This window comes from Dendrobates tinctorius, unplaced genomic scaffold (genome assembly GCF_039654945.1).
Source record: "Dendrobates tinctorius isolate UK_male_01 unplaced genomic scaffold, ASM3965494v1 ptg000024l, whole genome shotgun sequence".
NCBI lineage: Eukaryota > Metazoa > Chordata > Amphibia > Anura > Dendrobatidae > Dendrobates > Dendrobates tinctorius.
The window spans coordinates 4,140,284-4,162,016 of record NW_027361692.1 but is presented as its reverse complement, the minus strand read 5'-3'; the positions used below and the strand labels follow the sequence as shown (position 1 = coordinate 4,162,016).

Sequence of the window (21,733 nt, the reverse complement as noted above, 5' to 3'; positions counted from 1 at the left end):
CCAGTATGCTTCCTTGTGTGACAGTGGGAATGATAGGCATGGATTTCTAATCATTTGTAAATAGTTGCTGCGTGCTCTCATTTCTCAGGGTGGATGGTTTTTACTTTTAGCAAAGAACTTTCTGTGACAACTTTGACATTTTAACTTTTCAAAAAGCATAAGTAAGCAAGCGATGGAAAAACTGCTGCTGCTGCACTCATTGCTGTTAGCGTGGCATTTGATTTATTGATTTGCATCAGTTCCTCTGAGATTTGGTGACATGACAGTGTGTGGGAAGTGATTGCTAATTGTCATTTTTCCTGCTGTTTCAGAAAAGTAGAATTTTGAATGTGTATATATATTTATACCCCATATAATAAACTTACGGTGGATTTTGTGAAAACAGAGACATTTAGATATCAAGTGACATGGACACAAATGTTCCCAGTCATGTAGTCCACCTAGGCACCTCTTTAGATTTCCAAGTCCAATTCTGTCAGGTAGGGTAACAGCTTGCCTCACTTTACCCGAAAGTCTGGTGAGATAATCTGATGAAATGACAACTAATCAAGCCTACTATGGTGTATGAAAGATTTGTAGCCGGGATGGTATTTTTCATGATATGCTCTGTCCTAGTTTAGTTCTTCATTTGACGTTAAAGGAGGACCAGCCACTTGCTGAAAAAAATGAAATACCTTGTAAAAATTCCTAGTCTCCCCTGATTCCACTTTTCTTCTACTGCTCCATTGCAGAGAAATATTTTGGTTTCTTTGGGAGCGAACTATGTGAAATCTCTGCTTTGCATACCAACTGATCTTTTCTTCAGAGTAGTCTCTGGGGTGTGCAATTTCACTCCTCGCTCCCAGATACTGCCAATCACATCTCAGCAGCATCTGAGACTGTTAGATCTGTTGCTGAGCTAATTGACAGCATCTAGTTATCAAATTGCACGCCCCCCCCAAAATCTCTAAAGAGATACTCAGATGTTCGCAAAGCGTAGAGCCCTGTCGAAGAAACAAGTGTGAATATCTGTGCAAAAGAGAAAAAAGCCACAAAATCAGGGGAGCTCAAGGATTTTTGCAGGGGATTTTGTGTAATGAGGGTTTGAAGTTTTCTTCTAATCATAGCTTCATGCATTGGGGGGGGGGGGACTGTGGGGCGGGACCTTGGGTAAGATCTTTGGATCTTTCATGGTAATCTTCGTGCCGAGGATGTCCTAGCCACTTGCACACATTGATCTCCTGCCAGTTTTCAAGAAAATGGTACCGAGATCTCAATCTGTGCCACAACTGACGCCATTTTACTGAAGACCGCCAGGAAGTCAATTCGCACAAGTGACACACATGGCTGGGACTGCATTGACGTGAAGTTTAAACCAGGAGGATGATAATGACAAAAGAAGCAGTCGAGAGCCTGTGACAGAACCAAAGACCCTACCCAAAAGCCTGCCCCTATGCATGAAGCTATGATTATAAGAAAACATCAAACGCAGATTACTCAAAATCGACATAGTGTATTTATTTTCCACAAGTTCGTTTTATCAGTATCACAGTAGCAATATGGACATGTGTGTAATTTACTTAGCAAAATCCTGCCGACAGGTTCTCTTTAATAGCTTCTCCTTGTCTGGGTGTGGCCATATTTTAATATAGTAGCCAGGCCTCTGGCCATACTTTGCTTCATTCCCATATATCTTTTTTTTTTTAGATTGTAGCTCTTTTTTCTGTACGTAATTATGAAGGCAGACATTTTGCCTGAGTTGCAGCTCTGTAGTGATGAGTGAATGTTATCCAACCATGCTTGGGTGCTAACGGAGTCTTCGGCGTGCTCGAAATATATGTTCGAGTCCTCACGGCTGCTGTTCTACAGCCGCAGCACATTCAGGGAATGCCTGTTTGTTAGACAATCCCTGCTTGTGTTGCGGCTGTTGAATAGCCGTGAGACTCGAACGTATTTTTCGTGCGGACTGAAGACACTCTGTTAGCACCCGAGAATGCTCGGATTACCTTATCCGAGCACGTTCACTCCTCATTAACTCCTCTGTTCATTTAACGTTTACAGATGCTTTTTACAGCAGCTCCAAGGTCCATCGGAAATGATAGACTAGCAATGGCTATTGACCTGAATGGGTGAGCGTTCTGGGCATGCTCTGTGACCTGTGCAGAGGGCATGAGACAGGAGAAGGAGAAGTTGGCCTGTGACCACCAGTTTATGTGAATGATGGGTCCTGAGAGGTCTATTTATGGGGGTTACGTTTCATAGTAATCCCGTCAGTGAAGAGATGCCTGCTGAAACGGGATTTCTACACCAGAGGAAGTGTCAGTCCATTATGAGGTTCAGTGGAGAGAGTAAAAACCTCAAGGCTTTGCGATTTATTTTTTTAATTACCGTAAATTTCAAAGAGTCGCCAAAGCTTTTTCTAACACTAAAAACTTGATTCAAACAATAGGTCCTAGCAAATGGCGTTAATATGTATATTTTTATTCGTCTCCTGTTTTGCAGGTTGCTGATAGTACACAACTCGGTAAATAAAAATGTCTTCTTTTCCCAGGAATGGTGTCTGTCTTGGACCTAATGCAGGGCGGCTTCCCATCCCGGGCCTCGTTCCATGAGCTCTATAACATGTACAAGAAGTATATGCCGGAGAAGATGTCTCGCCTGGACCCCAGGCTCTTCTGCAAGGTATGTCACAGCCATTTTAATTGTCCCAGAAGTTCTTTTCACGCTGAGTCGGATCTTCCGCTAAAACGGCTCATGTTTAAATAATTGATTGTTCGCTTTGAAGATTATTTTAAGGGGTATAAATTCAAGCCTATTAATGTGTTTCTTTTATCTTACAGGCTCTGTTCAAAGCCTTGGGCTTAAATGAAAATGATTACAAATTTGGGTTAACGAAGGTGTTTTTCAGACCTGGCAAGGTAAGTGTCTTCTCTCCGAATGTGAAGATTCTAGGATAAAGGTCCGGACTTGCAAACTTATGATGTATTATTCAGCTTATATTGTTAACCTTTCTTTTTCTTTTACCCTTGAATAACGCGCTATACGGTATTGTGCATCTTGCATCCATTTACACAAAGCCACATGTCACACAGACATGGTTTGTGTATTATATGATATTATTATTAGATTTGCACAAGTTTTCCTGTCTTCACATTTATTTCATCTTCTTTTTACTTCTGTTTTTCATTTTGCTTTCCTGTCATATTCCGGCTCTTATATGTGACCTTTTAAATTCTAACAATAAAATGTCATTCCTTTCATATTGGTCAGTATTTAGCCTCCGTGTATGTAAGACATTGCCAGGAGCCTGCCACCTACAAAGAGGGAAAACGATCATGAAAAAAATGTACCCTTAGTTTTATATACATTAATACTGTATATTAATGACTGGTGATAGGAAAGTGACTCTGTATAGTGTAACTTGCCAAGCACACACAATCTGTCACAGGTTTTTGTTACTCCATCTAAGAGCAGCATAATGTAGAGGCAGAGACCCTGGCTCCAGCGATGTATCACTTACTGAGCTGCCTACAGTCATTTTGATAAAATCCCTGTTTTCTCTGCTGCAGATCCAGCAGTTCTCTGAATGCTGAGCTCTGTATGACCCCGCCCACATTGATTGGCACTGTTCTGTGCACACTGTGCATGCGAAGAATGCTACCAATCAATGGTGGGGGGCGGGGTTACTTTATTATGCTTGACTACCTGGTGGCAAATTTTTGTCCTCTAGTGATAATCTGCAGATAAAACAGCGATGTTACCAAAACAACACTAAGCAGCCCAGTAAGTGACATATTTCTGGAATCAGGGTTTCTGTCTCTACGTCATGCTCCTCTCAGATTCCCATTAATACAAAACCCAACATACAGATTCTTTTTTTTTATGTGTGTCTTTTTTTTTTTTTTTTTTTTTTTTTTTTTTTAAACTATCTCTGACCTTCTGTGTACCCAGTTTTACATAGCTGAATGGGTGGTCCTATTCATATATGCTAAAACTACATTTCCCAGCAGCACTTGCTTCTCATCAGTGCTGAAGAAGAGCCCCTCCCCCTCTCCTGTGTGCTGCTGACAAGCTAATCTTCGTGTAGAATTTGACTTGTGCCTCTGTGCACTCTGCTCCTGACTGACAGATATTGTCTGCCATCTGTATGACTGAGTGCAGCTGCCTGCTTCTTTATAGCAGAGCTCAACTGTCCTGCAGTGAAGAGCTGACACACAAGCTGAGCTGTGCTGGTTGCCTGCTGCTGACAGATCACTGATGTAAAACTGCAAATGCTGCTCTGTTGATGCCTATGGCAGAGGATTATTAGCTCCAATGTACAAGTAAAGCTTCTCTGCTTGAAACCAGCTAACAATGGTGTAAAACCCACGGGCAGCAATACTGACAGTAACTGCAGAAGTGCAATCTAGAAGGCAGATCGTTGTACAGGAACGTAGAGGTGGATCCAGAGCAGATACTGGACTGCCGCATCACTAACCAGGAGCAGTGGAACTACAGGAGGACAGTTTTAATGGCAACTGAAGGCTAAATTTTAGCCTGGAGAAACATCCTGTGGGAGGTGATAAGTGCAAAATGGGACAGATTTAAAAATTAGTTATATTGGCAGAAATTAATAAATATATGTATGTATTGGGATTTTGAGAATAACCCTGTAAAGTGGATCTGTCACCAGATACTACAATATAAACTGCATTCATTATGAAATGGATCATAAATTTGATAAGACAGGTGTACTTACTATGAAAAATTCATGTCAGAATGGCACTACAATATTTTCTGAAAATGTATACTTACAATTATTGTCCTGCATTGGGGTACAAGTCTGCAGTCACTCTATCTGTGTGACTGTACAGTTGTGAGTCGTAACGGCATGCTCACTGTGCGCTGTGAGGATTCGCTGGTGCCGGGAGTGGTAGGTGTGTGACCCTAAGTATGCGACTTGCGTACATGCGGTCTCGTGCCAACTAAACATGCGCGGCTTCGCTCAATACAAGTGTGAGGCTGGACACGTCTAGTCAGAATGTGACTGGAAGTATGCAAATTGCGATCACATGATTGCCTGCTCCTCGTCACAGGAGAATCCTCACAGCATGTGCACTGGTTAACCAGTCTGCAGTCACATAGAGTATCTGTACACTATTCACCCCGAGTCCAGACAGCCCGCTTAATCTCCCATACCTGGCCCAATTGACAGCTCTTCAGTGCTCTCTTCTGCTGCTGAGATCTCACACTGCTCAGTACATGCTGCAGCTGTCAGTCACACTGTGTGAGTGGAGACTGAATAATCTTCTACTTGTATGCTATTTAATTCTGTATCTGGACTCATAAAATGTCTGATATAGATATGGCTCTTGGATTAGAAAGCATTTTTGCCAAATTAAGTATATGACATTGCTGTAAGATAATTGGAGCATATTACAACCCCCACAAACGCCATGTTATTCAGGTTACCCTAGATGTGTATATACATTTCGACCTTCACTTGAATGAATCAGTGGAGCTCAGTGACTATTAAAACTATCCTTTGTTTAAAGTGACACAAAAATTCATAGTCACATGCCAACTAATACGTCCGAAGTGAAATATAATCATCTGAATTAAAAGCCCTTATATTGTTTCCTTCTATTGAGACTTTATTTTTTTCCATTCCAGTTTGCCGAATTTGACCAGATCATGAAGTCTGATCCAGATCATTTAGCCGAACTGATAAAGCGTGTCAATCACTGGCTTATCTGCAGCCGCTGGAAGAAGGCCCAGTGGTGTGCACTTTCCGTCATCAAATGTAAGTGGATTATTGTGTGGTGAGGCATAAGATGTGCATTCATAAGGTTAACCATTTCCATTTGAATTCCGAGTCATGGAAATGTTTAAAAAGTATTTTATTTCCTAATCCTCTCTAGATTGGGTAGAGTCCTGAGCGCTGCCCTTTCTCCTGCTGATATGCATGTCGGCACATAATAATTGTATAAGTGCTCGCTTTTTATTGCAGAAAGAATGGTTTGAGTCCGAGTCCCAGAAGAATCCAAACATATAACCATCTACCTACCGTATTTACCTCCATATTGCTAAAGAGTAATCATTTCAGTTTTTATTACATAAATCCATAGAACACCTGAAAATAACAAACTTTGTAAGTTATCTTATCAAAGAAATCTCCTTTCTCTGCCAAGACGGGGCTTTCATTTTCAAAACTCACAATTCACAGGTAAAAAATACATTCAGTGACGATAAATGGTTGCATTACTGAGATAGAAGATGGCGGTTACTATGGTAAGATTCTGTGCAGACAGGGGAGGAAGGAGGTCTGCTTCTAGCGCCTCTCCCCTATCTCTGTAGTAATAATCTGTCTACACGGCATACAGATTTTATAAGAGAATTGAGAATAAAAGATTACTTTTGGCAGAAACAGAAGCAGATTTCTCTGATAAGATACACTACCAAGTTTCTAATTTTCACTTGTACTATTGCTTTATGTAATAAAAATTAAGATGACTGTTACTCTTGTTGTCTTTAATCAGTCTGCGCCACAATTATAACGTTAATTACCTTTTTCTTTTGAAATTTTGGTGTCAAATACAAAATTGATAACGCCTTACAGAGCTGAGAACATCAATTCAAGACCAATCAAATCCGCTTCAAATTTCATAAAATTTTGGATTCCCCAGGAACCGGTTTTTCCTTATTTGCACATATTAGCAAAAATACCTTCTAGCCAGCCTCCATTTTTTTTATTTTTTTTTAGGGCCCCGAAGGGCAAAAAACCCATTACACCTCACCCCTCACCTATCCTGGCATTGCAGCCGCCCACCTGGTGGTCCGTTGGCTCACTCGTTCCCTTCCTCCGGCTCCAGTTTTCTCTCTGTATCTTCAGGCTGTGTGCACACGCTGCGGATTTTGCTGCGGTTCCGCAGCGGTTTTGGCCGCTGCGGACCCGCAGCAGTTTCTGCTGCGGTGTACAGTACAATGATTCCCTATGGGAATCAAAAACCGCAGTGCAGACGGTGCGGAATTTTCCGCGCGGATTATCTGCGGTTTTCAATCCGCAGAAAGAATTGACATGTCAATTCTTTCTGCGGATTCTCCTGCGGTTTGCCATCTCCTCCATTGAGGAGATGAAAAACCGCAGGGCAAAACCGCAGAGCAATCCGCAGGTAAAACCGCAGGTCTTTTGACCTGCGGTTTCACCTGCGGATTGTACAAAATCCGCGCGGATGAATCCGCACCTTTTCCGCAGCGTGTGCACACAGCCTCACTCTTTGGCACTTGTAGTGCTGATTAGCTATCAAATAACGCCATGACATGCAACAAGCTTGTGAGTTAATGGAGGACCATAAGACTGGCTGTGACGCCATGACAGCTAAGGGGTGAAATGAGTAAAATGTGCATGTTCTGGGGTCTCAACTGATCTTTCTACTGGCAATCTTAATTTGCGCCAAATACATTTCAATGCAGAGTGTATTTCTCGGCTTAGGCCTCGTGCACACATTGGGTTTTTGGTGAGTTTTTTTTTTATCTCCGAATTTGGAAGCCAAACTCATCAGTGGAATAGCCAGAGGAAACGTTTAATAGAAACACGTCGCCACTTCTTCATTTTTCAACAACCAACCAACCCCCACCCCCCCCGATTTTGGCTTAAAAATACTACAATGCAATATGCATACTCCCAGCCACATTCCCACTAGATGGGTGCGACCTCGCTCAATACAAGTGTAGTCTAGTCTGAATGTGGCAAGCAATATATGGTCAAATTTGATATTCCTTATTTAAATGGTTAAAAACTATGCACAAACATACATTTTTTTTTTTAAAATTATATTTAAAACCGATGTATTTTCCAGACCTGTGTATCTGGTTCTTTTAATATATAGCTTGTGTGGCTGTGACTATATGCTACCAGAATATCATTGCCTCGCAATCAGATCAGTGCAGTACTGTGTGATTTACGCTGAAATCAGGAAGACCTCTGCAAAGGTTACGATAAAAAAGAGCGACAATTATGTCAACTTATAATTGCTATGGAAGTAAAACAAATTATGTTTCTGCAGCCATCACTAGAGAACATTTATCAGTTTGGCATTTTCGGGGTTTTATCAAGTATGGAATGCCATTGTGCTATTCCTTTACATCAGATGGAGCGCAGTTCACCAGTTCTGCAGAGCGGAGTCTGTTCTTGCCTTGATATGTCATACATGATTTTCCGTAATGCTGGCTGTAAACCCGTAAAGTTAAAGGGGTTTTCCATTTCCCTCAAAGTGTTCTTCACTGTACCTGAGATTGGAGCAGCAGCCGAGAGCACGATTCTGGCACCAAGGGAGATGAGTCTTGTCTAGCTTATTTTACATGCCTTTGGGGTCCTCGTTGTTGAAAATGAAGAACCCCTTTAACTCAGTGAGCCGTCGCGTTGTGCAAAACAAGTACGGTAGTTACATTTAAATATAGAGGCTAAGTGCATTCACATATGGTAAATACTGTCTTTACTGTAGTGCTTTTTAAAGGGGTTTGACACCTTTTGGAACAATTTTTAATTTTTTTTGGAATGTGACCTGATATATAGAGCTTGTAAAAGCCATAACAGTGCAAAATGTAAAATGAACCTATTGTCAAAATTAGTAGGAACAACCCTCCTAAACCGTGTATAAGAGCATGTAGATCATAGGAAGCTGAATAAAATGATATATTGATATCTGCAATCCGATTTCTTGTTCCTAAGATATCCACATTTTTCTTAACATGTACAGTGCCTTGCAAAAGTATTCAGCCCCCTGGAACTTTTCAACCTTTTCCCACATATCATGCTTCAAACATAAAGATACCAAATGTAAATTTTTGGTGAAGAATCAACAACAAGTGGGGCACAATTGTGAAGTTGAACAAAATTTATTGGTTATTTTAAATTTTTGTTGAAATTCAAAAACTGAAAAGTGGGGCGTGCAATATTATTCGGCCCCTTTACTTTCAGTGCTGCAAACTCACTCCAGAAGTTCATTGTGGATCTCTGAATGATCCAATGTTGTCCTAATTGACTAATGATGCTAACTATAATCCACCTGTGTGTAATCAAGTCTCTGTATAAATGCACCTTCTCTGTGATAGTCTCAGGATTCTGTTTGAAGCACAGAAGGCATCATGAAGACCAAGGAGCACAACAGGCAGGTCCATGATACTGTTGTGGAGAAGTTTAAAGCCGGATTTGGATACAAAATGATTTCCAAAACTTTAAACATCCCAAGGAGCACTGTGCAAGTGATCATATTGAAATGGAAGGAAGGAGTATCATACCACTGTGTTATGAATGAGTCACCGGAGGAGGAGAAAACAAAAATACAAGCTAAGTCCAGAAAACCGGAGAGGTTGGTAGCTATCGGATTGCAGACCCCTGATCCCATACACCACAACTAACAGTAGCCATGGGGGTTTCCTACGGTGCCCTAGACCCCTCGTCACAGCCTGAGAACTACATAAGCCTAAATAAGGAAAGGGGAAATGTAAACTGCCCCAGAGCAGACCCCAAAGCAATAGACAGCCCCCAACATGTATTGTCGGTGAAAAACAGATGAAAACACAAACACAGACAGAAAGACAGGAAGAGCAAACGATGGGGCCCAACTAACTAGATAGGACAGGACAGAAAAGATGCTGGCTGCAATCCGCAAAAAACCCTACCAAAAATGTCACAACCGTCTGATAGGGAAAAAGGCCCTGAAGTCGCTAGACTTCAAAATCACTATATCAGCACTCAGGTATATTCTGAAAACAGAGCAAAGAGATCAACTGATCAGAGACAAAAATGGAATTCAGCCAGTCTCAACCAGGACTGGCTGAATACAAACACTAAGGAAACCAGACAAAATCTCATGGAATAATAGCAGGGCAAAAACTTAGCTTTTAGTAGACAGGAACTAAACTGGAGGCAAGAGCTCAGAGCAGAAAGGATCACCAGCAGCCCTGCAGGGCGTCGGCTGCCTTATATCCACTCAGAAATTCCAGATGTCCAATCACACTCCGCCTGTTCAGATGACAGGTTCTTCCCATCCCAATCAATTTCACTACCTTTCTTCACCAGCAGAGGGAGTTCATCAGACATCAAAGGTGAAGGGGAGAATATACTCACAACACCACTGCAAATCTACCAAGACTCGGCCGTCCCTCTAAACTTTCATCTCAAACAAGGAGAAGACTGATCAGAGATGCAGCCAAGAGGCCCATGATCACTCTGGATGAACTGCAGAGATCTACAGCTGAGGAGGGACAGTCTGTCCATAGGACAACAATCAGTCGTACACTGCACAAATCTGGCCTTTATGGAAGAGCGGCAAGAAGAAAGCCATTTCTCATAGATATCCATAAAAAGTGTCTTTAGAGTTTGCAACAAGCCACCTGGGAGACACACCAAACGTGTAAGAAGGTTCTCTCGTCAGATGAAACCAAAATCGAACTTTGGCAACAATGCGAAACGATATGTTTGGCATAAAGGCAACACAGCTCATAACCCTGAACACACCATCCCCACTGTCAAACATGGTGGTGGCAGCATCATGGTTTGGGGCTGCTTTTCTTCAGCAGGGACAGGGAAGATGGTTAAAATTGATGGGAAGATGGATGGAGCCAAATACGGGACCATTCTTGAAGAAAACCTGTTGGAGTCTGCAAAATACCGGAGACTGGGACTGAGATTTGTCTTCCAACAAGACAATGATCCCAAACATAAAGCAAAATCTACAATGGAATGGTTCACAAATAAACGTATCCAGGTGTTAGAATGGCCAAGTCAAAGTCCAGACCTGAATCCAATCGAGAGTCTGTGGAAAGAGCTGAAAACTGCTGTTCACAAATGATCTCCATCAAATCTCACTGAGCTCGAGCTGTTTGCCAAGGAAGAATGGGCAAGAATTTCAGTCTCTCGATGTACAAAACTGATAGAGACATACCCCAAGCGACTTGCAGCTGTAATTGCAGCAAAAGGTGGCGCAACAAAGTATTAAGTTAAAGGGGCCGAATAATATTGCACGCCCCACTTTTCAGTTTTTGAATTTCAACAAAAATTTAAAATAACCAATAAATTTCGTTCAACTTCACAATTGTGTCCCACTTGTTGTTGATTCTTCACCAAAAATTTACATTTGGTATCTTTATGTTTGAAGCATGATATGGGGGAAAAGGTTGAAAAAGTTCCAGGGGGCCGAATACTTTCGCAAGGCACTGTAAATGAACTGTTAAGATCTCTGGGCTGGACACAGATCTCCCTGAGAATTTGCCTCTAGGGTTTATTTTAAATGAAAGGTAGTGTTACCAGTGTGAGACATGTAATGACAGACAGTCTTCTCTCCTGAACTACAAGTCTAACACTGATAACTCACGCTTTCATTTAAAGCAAGCCCTAGAGCCATATTCTCAGGGAGATCTATGTCCGGCCTGTAGATCTTAACAGCTCATTTACATATTAAGAAAAACGTGGATTTCTCCCAACTGCAGATATCAAGGTATCGTTTGATTCAGCTTCCTATGATACACATGCCAATATAGACAGTATAGGAAGGTTGATCCTGCTAATAGATTCTTTTTGGAAGCATTGTCCAGTGAACAAGTTATCTGCAGGATAGGTGATAATTTACTGTTCAGTGGTGTCTGACCACTGTTACTCGCAGATGGCGGAATTTTTATCCCCGACGGGTAACTAATGTTTCCCTTTACAAATTGGAGTAGCAGATTTGATGACCAACCACCTCTCCATACATTATCTATAGGACTGCTGGAAAAAGCTGAGCTCAGCAACCCCATAGGGAATGAATGGAGCAGATGTCTAGCATGTGGAATGCAGATCCATCCTAACGGGAATTAAAGTTCTGCCAATTATTGTTTGTCCCAGCGTTCGGACGCCATCGATCACCAGGGTATCACCTATCCTGTGAAGAGGTAATAACTTATGTCACACAAGACAATGCCTTTAGGTCCTCTCATGGTTTACACATCACTAATATAGGGAACAGATGCTGCGGAGCGACTGCACATCCCAAAGGATGGACATTAAAGTAGCCAAACAGGATGTCTCTAAGCTCCAGACCGGTGGATGATAAATGTAACTCGCATGTTCACCAGTATGCAGTGTTTCTCTTATTTCCAAGTGGATATTCGATGCTCAGGGAATATTCTACTTGTCAACTGCATTTCTGCATTTCTGTGCTTAAATTGTCTTGTACCTCTGCAGTCGGTAATACCTCCGCCAACTCCTAAATATGATTAGAGTGTATTATGGGTGTACTGAGATGCAGGAATAGGAAGCACATTAGTCCTCTTCCCTGACAGCTGGAGCCATTCAGCTCCTGTAAAAACGCCGAGCTGCTGGCATTGTCCATTACAATCTCCAGGCCGTCGGTGCTCGCCATCATTTCCTATGCGCTTGTGTTATTTTTACCATGTTAAGAGTATTCTGAGCTCTCGAAATTCCAAAGCAGTCCTTGGGTTATGCTGGGGAAAGCCATGTCCTTCTCTGACAACTGAAATAAAACATTTCCTCATTTTCTGCACAGATAAAGTCAATTTTGCAAATTTTTGTTTTTTTTAATGGATTGCTGGGAGTGAATAGGAAGCTTAGCAGCTTTGTGATTCTGCTCAAAATGTGCTGAGTGCCTTCACTGCTATTCTGTCCCAGCTCCGAGAGCATAGCAGTTCAGTGATAATGATCATATAATAATCTCTATACGTCATTTAGACATATCGTGACGGTATACTCCATTCTTCACATTGACATCAGCCGTCTGCATCTAGTGCGTCCTGCACGAATGTGGAAAATCTTTTGTAATTCAGGGACTCCATTACTATCGGTCAGCATTTTTAGGTCGAAAAAAAAAGCTATGTGGTGATCACATTGGGGGTCTAATTTGAAGTGGATAGAGTGACACCGACTGGTAATCGTCATAAACCTCCCATGGAGTCTTGTCCTGTAGGTCCAGCTTCTACAATAAATGCCCTCCATTCCAAAAAGAAGTACCCACTTGTACCATCCTATAAAAAATGGTATAGAACCAAAGTGATGGTAGTGCGTCAGCAAAGCAAGGTACTGGCATTACCGCATTATAAAAATATGGCCCACTGGCCTTTACTAGTTGCCTGTTGAATCACCTTTGGCAACCATATTGTACTCTGACAATGCTCCAGATACTGGACATACTGATGGGACTCCCTAAAAAATAACTTTTTTCTGTACTCTCTACCCCTACTGAATATTAGTCGTTAAGATTATCTGCATAATCCTAAACCAAAGTGTTGTAAATTCTACAGACAACACCAGGTTAACTTATTTTTGATCGCTGTAATTATCACAGTCCAGATGAGTGAAGTCTGTTACCCAATGGTTGGGGGTGAATGTTCTTCACCTACTATTGCAGACCATGCAGTGGGGGGAGGCTCCTGCTGCAGCTAGTTGTCTTCCAACCAGAAGTAAAGTTATTTATTTTCTTGCTTATATAGTGCCATCATATTCCACAGCACTTTACAGTCATTATCATTGGAGCTCACAATCTAAATTCGCTATCAGTATGTCTTTGGAGTGTGGGAGGAAACCGTAGTACCTGGAGGAATCCCACGCAAACACAGGGAGGACATAGAAACTCCTTGCAGATGTTGTCCTTGGAGGGATTTGAACCCAGGACCCCAGCGCTGCAGGACTACAGTGCTAACCATCATGAGAAGAAAGGGGCTGAGCTGAGGTCCGAGTGTATAGTTGCAATGTAAAAAAAAGTTTGAATGAAAGCAAAGGAGGAGAATGTTTTTGGGTGAATTTTCCAAAGTTGACATGTTACAGAGCTTACTATGGATTTGCGAATATGTAAAAAGAAAAAAAAAAGTTTTACTGGTTTGTGTGCTTATGATTTCCATAATAATAAATTCCAATTGAAATTGATTTCCTGTTTTTCTTTTAAAGTAAAAAATAAAATTAAGTATCGGGCTTCAGCGTGCATTAAGATGCAAAAGACCATTCGGATGTGGCTCTGCAGAAAGAAGCACAAACCACGGTAAGAATGACGGCTGTTTACAGAATCAGATCCGTTTTCTCTTTCGCCCATCCCATGATTTGTCGTTTGTTTTATTTCTACATGCCTTTATTTCTGCCAGCCTGATCCGACATCTTGTGCTCACAATCACACAATGATTATCAGACACGTAAGGCTGTAATCTAGAACAGGTGTTCGATACCTATGTGAAATGAGACCGCCATTACAGATTTCGAGATTGAGCAATTCATCCCAATCAGTTGACAGAGTAGATGATATGTTTCCTTTTTGGGAACAACATAAACATAACGCTGCCATCATCTTGTTTTTACATTTTAACAACTACTTTTATTGGTACAGATGCCATTTATTTTGTGGAACAGCACTGGATACATTTCTGCTTGTATTTCTTCTATCGCGCCTTTTAAAATTAACCATGGGAATGAAGTGCTAGGCATTTGTCATCTCTTTAGCTTTTTCATGTTAAAGGGAATCTGTCACCCTATTTGTGGCCTATAAGATGCTGCCACAGCCATCAGGGGCTTATCTACAGCATTCTGTAATGAAAGAATAGAAAAACGAGTTAGATTATACTCACTGGGTGGCGCGGTGCGGTGGGTGTTGCGGTCCGGTCCGGCGCCTCCCATCTTCTAGCGATGACGTCCTCCTTCTTGCTTCTGCCGCAGCTCCTGCGCAGGCGTACTTTATCTGCCCTGTTGAGGGCAGAGTAAAGTACTGCAGTGAGAAGGTGCCGGGAAAGGTCAGAGAGGTCCGGCGCCTGCGCATTGCAGTACTTTACTCTGCCCTCAACAGGGCAGATAAAGTACGCCTGCGCAGGAGGACGTCATTGCAAGAAGATGGGAGGCGCCGGACCGGACCGCGACATCCATCGGACCCCCGGGTGAGTATAATCGAACTAGTTTTTCTTTCAGGTTACATCGGATGCTTATCTACAGTATTACAGAATGCTGTATATAAACCCCTGATGGCGGTGGCCGCACCTCATAGGCCAAAAATGAGGTGACAGATTCCCTTTAATGTCTTCTCAGTTTTATGCCAAAACTGACGATAAGCAGCCACAATAGGGAAAAACTAGGTGCTAGAGTTGTCGTCCTTCATATCTCTATGGACATAGCCATAAATATTAGGAAATAGTGTTCTATGTTAAATGATTCTTTACGGTGATTGTTACACCAACTGTTACCAAGTTTCACATGTGTTCCCTAAGGGCATCGTCTTTTAAGTAGGATAATGTGGCCTGGCCTTCTGCAACAAAAAAAAATGTTCAGAAGTGATTTGAGGAACATGACAATGTTCAAGATGTGTTAGAAGAATAACTCTGAGGAACTCACAACTTAAAGGGGTTGTCTGGGACTTTTTGATTTAAATAATTAGGGGGCAGATGTGCGCTACCCTGCCACGAACACTATATAGTTGACTGAGCTGTCCTGTGCAGCCCCGCAGCTGAGAACATCCAGCCTGGTCAGGGAATAGCTGATCAGAGATGCCGGGTGTTGCACCCTGACCAGCCATAAATTGATGGCCTAGCTCAAGGATAGGCCGTAAAGATAAAAATCCATTTACAACCCCTTTAAGGGAGTCTGTCAGCTGTTTTAAACTGATAGAACAGGTTCTGTGCCTTGAATGCTTCCCAGACTCTTACCTCTCCTTTTGAATGATGGCTGTGGCATCCAATCATGAAACCTCTAAAAAATGTCACTCAAGAGTAAATGGAAGGTGCAGAGTACCATGGACACTGAATGTGAAGGGACGTTCCTGACAAACCTGCATTGCATCATGGATTCATACTTGGATTACTTGGGCAGACATCCAACATGACCATGGATCATGGATGTAGTGTTATGTTTAAACTGTTCTTTCTGTCAACCTAAATTGGCAACAGTTTTGAGGGGTCTAAACTGTTAGGAATCCCTTTCAGGGGTCATGCCTTAAAAGGTCACAGTTGTCTTTGCAGCACAATAGGGTCATGCGCAGTATTAGGCAACGGTTTTGGTATTATACATCAGGTGATATAGGTTTTGAACACGTCACCAATTTTCAAAGTGAATATATTTCTAAAGGTGCTATTAACATGAAATTCTCACCAGATGTCAATAACAACCCATCCAATCCATTGTGGCAAAGAAATCAAAACATACATGTCCATAAATTAAGTCATGTGTAATAATTAGAAATAACACAAGAAGAAAGAGAGTTGCAAAAAGCCATGGAAAGTCATTCCACCACCTGAAATCTATCAGTAATTAGAAAGTAATCTTGCCATTTATTGAAAAATACTGTATATACTCGAGTATAAGCCGACCAGAGTATAAGTCGAGGCGCCAAATTTTGCCACGAAAAACTGGGTCAACTTATTGACTCGAGTATAAGCCGGGCATGCATTTTTGTCTTATCCCTGTCCTGGTATCCATGGCTCCCCCATCCCTATCCTTGTATGCATGGCTCCTTATCCCCTATCCTTGTATGCATGGCTCCCCCATCGCTGTCCTTATATGCATGGCTCCCCCGGTCACTGTTTTGGTATGCATGGCTCTCCCCCGTCGCTGTCCTGGTATGCATGGGTCCCCCCTCCCGTCCTTGTATGCATGGCTCCTATTACAAAACAAAACATCTTACTCACCTCCCTGCGTGCCCTGCATCTTGTTGGTCCTGGCTTCCAGTAGCTCTTCCTGTGCCGAGCAATCACGTGGCACCGCTCATTAAGGTAATGAATATGCACGCGTCTCCACGCCTATAGGAGTGGAGACACATGCCATATTCATTACCTTAATGAGCAGGGCCACGTGTTCGCTCGACACAGGAAGAGCTGCTGGAAGCCGGAACCAACGAGATGCTGCGAGGGCGCCGGGATCAACGAGATGCAGGGCACGCAGAGAGGTGAGTAGGATATAGCCGGTGGCTGTGGGCGTCACTGTGCACGCTATAACAGAAATGAATATTCATTTCTCTTAAGCAGCGGCACAGGCTTTAGTCACACCTGCCGGTTCCTGCCTCTGTCACCCACTGCTCCAACGCTCCCCCTCCCCCGCCTGCTTTCTTGGACAATGACTTGTGTATAAGCCGAGGGGGCATTTTTAGCACAAAAAGTGCTGAAAAACTTGGCTTGTACACAATATGAGCTGGTTCAGCTGGTGGCCTATAACAAGGTGTCTCATTACCAAGGTGCCACACAGGAAACATCTCAAGATTGCTAAAACTAGTGAGCATACTCATGGCATTGGTTACAAAAGAATTTAAAAACTACAGAAGGGTCCAGTGAGCACTGTTGGGGAAGTAATCTCTAAGTGGAAAGAGCATAATTTCACCGGCCACAACAGGTGCTTTCTGCAAGATTTCAGACAGAGAAGTGAAAAGAATTATCAGAAGAGTTGTCCAACTGCTAAGAACCACCGGTGGAGAGCTACAGAAAGACCTGGAATCAGCAGGTACAATTGTTTCAAAGAAAAGTATAAGTAATGCACTCAACTTCCACGGCCTGTATGCACGCTTACCACGTAAGACTCCATTGCTGAACAAAAAGCATAATCAAGAGTGTTCAAAAATTTACTCAACAACATGCCTGTGAAAATACTTGGAGAATATAGTCTGGCCAAATGAGATCAAAATTGAACCCATTGGATGCCATAATACACTATGATTGGAGGCCACAAGGCACTGCTTAACACCCCAAAAACACCATACCAACAGTGAAATTTGGAGGTGGGAACATCATGGTGTTGGGTTGTTTTTCAGCACGTCACTGGCAAACTTCGTATAATTTATGGAAGGATAAATGGACAAATTTACCGCAACATTTTTTTTAATAGAAATCTATGCCAGGATGATGCTGAAATGAGGGTGGACATTTCAAAGACACAATGATCCCAAACACACAGCCAAGTAAACTCTCAGTTGGTTTCAGAGAAATGAAATAAAGCACCTAGAATGGCCCAGCCAATCACCTAACCTAAATCCAATAGAACATTTAAGGAAGAAAACTAAAGCTCAGAATTTATGTAAGGAGTAGTGTTGAGCGATACCTTCCGATATCGTGTAATATCGGATTGGATCGGAACGATACCCAAAAAGTATCGGATATCGCCGATTCCGATTCCGGAAACCAATGCAAGTCAATGGGACAGAAATATCGGAATTAAAATAAACCCTTTCTTTCCTTGTAGGCTAATTCTACATAAAGAAAAACAACTAAGAATAATGTAGAATGTATTGGGGGAGGTGGAGGAGACATAAAGGCACAGAGGTTTAGCCCAATCAAATGGAATAGCAGGAAGTATTTTTTTTTTTTTTTTAAGACGTTCGGAGTTACAAAGATATTGACTATGTTAACCTTTGTTATATTTTGTCAGATATGTATGTTTCACTACTTCCATGCTCTTCACCTTCTTTTTTACTCTCCCACACTTTCTCCTTCATGATCCTCAGCAGCAGGAGCAAAGTTTTCATCAACTTCTTCACCTTATTCACCTTCTTCTTCTTCACCTTCTTCCAATTATTCTTTTTTTTTAAAATTCTTCATATTCTTCTTATTCAACTATTATTCTTCTTCATATTCTATTTCTTCATCTTATTCTTATTCTTCTTCTTCATCATATTCTTATTTGTGACAGGCATTCCTGTAGTTGTTATCTATAAAAGTTTGAAGATTACACCTTCCGTTCTGCCTGTCAGAAAAGATTTACAACAGGATTTGTCCGCGTTCAGTTTGGCCTGCAGCAGCAGGCATTTTCCAGGGGCACCACGAGGAGGAATGGACTCACCACCATACACTGCTTAGTCTTCTTCTGCTTATAATTTAGATAATATCTTTTGCTCTGATTTTTAGTCTTATGCTTAATGTTCTTCTGCTTTTTGTTCTTCTGCTTCTTAGTCTTCTGTCTCTTGTTGTTCTGTATCTTGGTGGTTGTCTTCATGTTCTTTGTCCTCTTGGTAATCTTCTTCAGGGTCATCTTTTTGGTCTTCTTTGGGGTGGTCTTCAGGGTCATCGTCAGGGAGATCCAGAGTGATTACCAAAAACCATTTCAAAAAGCTTGAACTTGGAAATGTAGTAGAAGGTACAAGAAGGCTGAGGAACTGCCAAGAACCAGCTGACGGTACTGGAACCCAGATGGGTAGTAGAAGGAACAAGAGCCAATGGCACTACCGAGGACCAGCTGACGGTACTGGAACCCGGTTACTAAGCAGGAGGTACCTGTGCTAGAAAACACTACCAAGGACCAGCAGACGTTGCTGGAACTCGGATACCGAGATGGAGGCACCTAAGCCAAAGGCACTGCAGAGAACCAGCTGACGGTGCTGGAACCCGGAGGGGCAGCAGAAGGAACAAGAGCCAATGGCACTACCGAGGACCAGCTGACGGTACTGGAACCCGGTTACTAAGCAGTAGGTACCTGTGCTAGAAAGCACTACCAAGGACCAGCAGACGTTGCTGGTACTCGGATACCGAGATGGAGGCACCTAAGCCAAAAGCACTGCCGAGAACCAACTGACTGTACTGGAACAGGAGGGGCAGCAGAAGGAACAAGAGCCAATGGCACTGCTGAGAACTAGCTGACGGTGCAGGAACCCGGATGGGTAGCAGAAAGTACCCCTGAAAAACAACGTTGCAAGGCCGCGAGCTGGCCGCAGTTACCGAAACCCTCAGTCCTACAGGGGGTGCTTGTCCTATTGGCACTACGGAAACAGCCTTTATTGCCAGATCCCGCAGCCCACATAGGAAGCACCTAAACTGCAGGCACCATAGAGTCGGCTAACCCGACCGCAACACGACAGGACAAAGTTTTGGAGGCAAAGTGACGTTGACACTACCCGCAAACAGCTGGCGTGCTGGAACCAGGCTGGGCAGGAGGGAGTACCCGTGCCAAAAACACTGCCGGGAACCAGCTGGCGGTGCTGGAACCCAGGATAAATACTACAAACAGAGTGGAGACAGAGGCCTAATTGGAGCAAGTTTAAAATCTGTAGTTGTGTGAGTGTGGACAGAGCAGGAGAAATTGCCAGACACACAGCTGGGGATCAGCTGACATTACGGAACCCCAATAACACTGGAGCATATGTTGACTGTGCAGACGGCACTTCTGAGCAGCAACTGGTGGTGTTGGAGCCCAGGGTCAATAGTACAAACAGAGTGGAAGCAGAGGCCTAATTGGATCAAGATTAATATTTGGTGTAGACCACTACTGATTTTAAACTTGCTCCAATTAGACCTCTGGCTCCACTCTGTTTCTAGTATTTACCCTGGGCTCCAACACCGCCAGTTGCTGCTAAAAAGTGCCGTCTGCACAGTCAACACTTGCTCCTGTGTTATTGGGGTTCTGTAACGTCAGCTGATCCCCTGCTGTTTGTCCGGCAATTTCTCCTGCTCTGTCCACATTCCCACTACTACAAATGGGAATGTGGACAGAGCAGGAGAAATTGCCGGACACACAGCCGGGGATCAGCTGTCGTTACTGCTGGGGTTCAGTAACACAGGAGCAAATGTTGATTGTGCAGACGGCACTTCTGAGCAGCAACTGGTGGTGTTGGAGCCCAGGGTAAATACTAGAGACAGAGTGGAGCCAGAGGCCTAATTGGAACAAGTTTAATATCTCATGTTGTGTGAATGTGAAGGGAGCAGGAGACATTGCCGGACTCACAGCAGGGGAGCAGCTGGCGTTACTGAACCCCACTAACACAGGAGCTAGTGTTTTTCTCTGTGCAGACGGCACTTCTGAGCAACAACTGGCGGTGTTGGAGCACAGGGTCAATCATGGTGTAGGCTGGGGCCGAATTGGAGCAAGTTTAATATCTGATGTTGGGATGAATGTGGAGGGAGCAGGAGATGTTGCCGTACACACAGCAGGGGAGCAGCTGGCATTACTGAACCCCACTAACACAGGAGCCAGTGTTTTTCTCTGTGCAGACGACACTTCTGAGCAACAACTGGTGGTGTTGGAGCACAGGGATTACAGTTCAGGTGGTAGAAACATGAACACAACAGGAGACCTGGATACTGTTGCCAACCAATTTAATCTGGAAGAAGACTGGCAAATTCCGGCGAGATCCAGGCCTTGTTCATTTTCAGAAAAGTAAGCCGGTCAACGTTATCGGAGGATAGTCGCATGCGACGGTCTGTTAGTACACCACCTGCGGCACTAAAGACGCGTTTCGATAATACACTAGCAGCAGGGCAAGCCAGCACCTCCAATGCATACTGGCTAAGCTCTGGCCATGTATCCAGCTTAGAGACCCAAAACTTGAAGGGGGAAGAGCCGTCTGGGAGTACACTGAGAGGGCAAGACATGTAGTTTGTCACCATTTGACGGAAACGTTGCCTCCTGCTGACTGGAGCCGTCTGTGATAGTGTAGACATTTGTGGCGGGCACACAAAACTTTGTCACATTTGGGCCATATTGGTCTTGCCTTGTGCTGAGGCGCTACTTCTGCTCCCTCTTTGTGCAGAGCTTCCTCCACTGCCTCAACGCACAGAGCTGCTTTGTAAAGCACTAGCAGCACTGCTCTCTGGTGGAATGGAGAACATGATGGAATGCACCAGTGTGTCTTGGTAGTCCCGCATTTTATGCTCCTGGTTCAACGGTGTTATGAGGCTTTGTAAGTTGTCCCGGTAGCGAGGATCTAGGAGGGTGTACACCCAATAATCAGCCGTGTTGAGAATGTGAGCGATGCGGCGGTCATTTCTCAGACACTGCAGCATGAAATCAACCATGTGCTGCAGACTCCCAACTGGCCAAGAAACGCTGTCCCCT

At 43.2% G+C, this 21,733-nt stretch overlaps 1 protein-coding gene across 9 annotated transcripts in view; it reads left to right on the top strand.

The window, feature by feature from the left end:
• Window positions 1-21,733, top strand: part of MYO6 (myosin VI) — a 362,182-nt gene that overhangs the window by 262,883 nt on the left and 77,566 nt on the right. For 8 of the 9 annotated variants that reach the window (XM_073569300.1, XM_073569297.1, XM_073569302.1 and 5 more), the window contains exons 21-24: window positions 2,531-2,661; window positions 2,820-2,897; window positions 5,632-5,761; window positions 13,901-13,991. In XM_073569300.1, the coding sequence (XP_073425401.1) occupies window positions 2,531-2,661; window positions 2,820-2,897; window positions 5,632-5,761; window positions 13,901-13,991 (430 nt within the window). Of the gene's footprint in view, window positions 1-2,530; window positions 2,662-2,819; window positions 2,898-5,631; window positions 5,762-13,900; window positions 13,992-21,733 lie in introns of those variants that run through there. The other variant, XR_012231028.1, reaches the window with a different exon arrangement.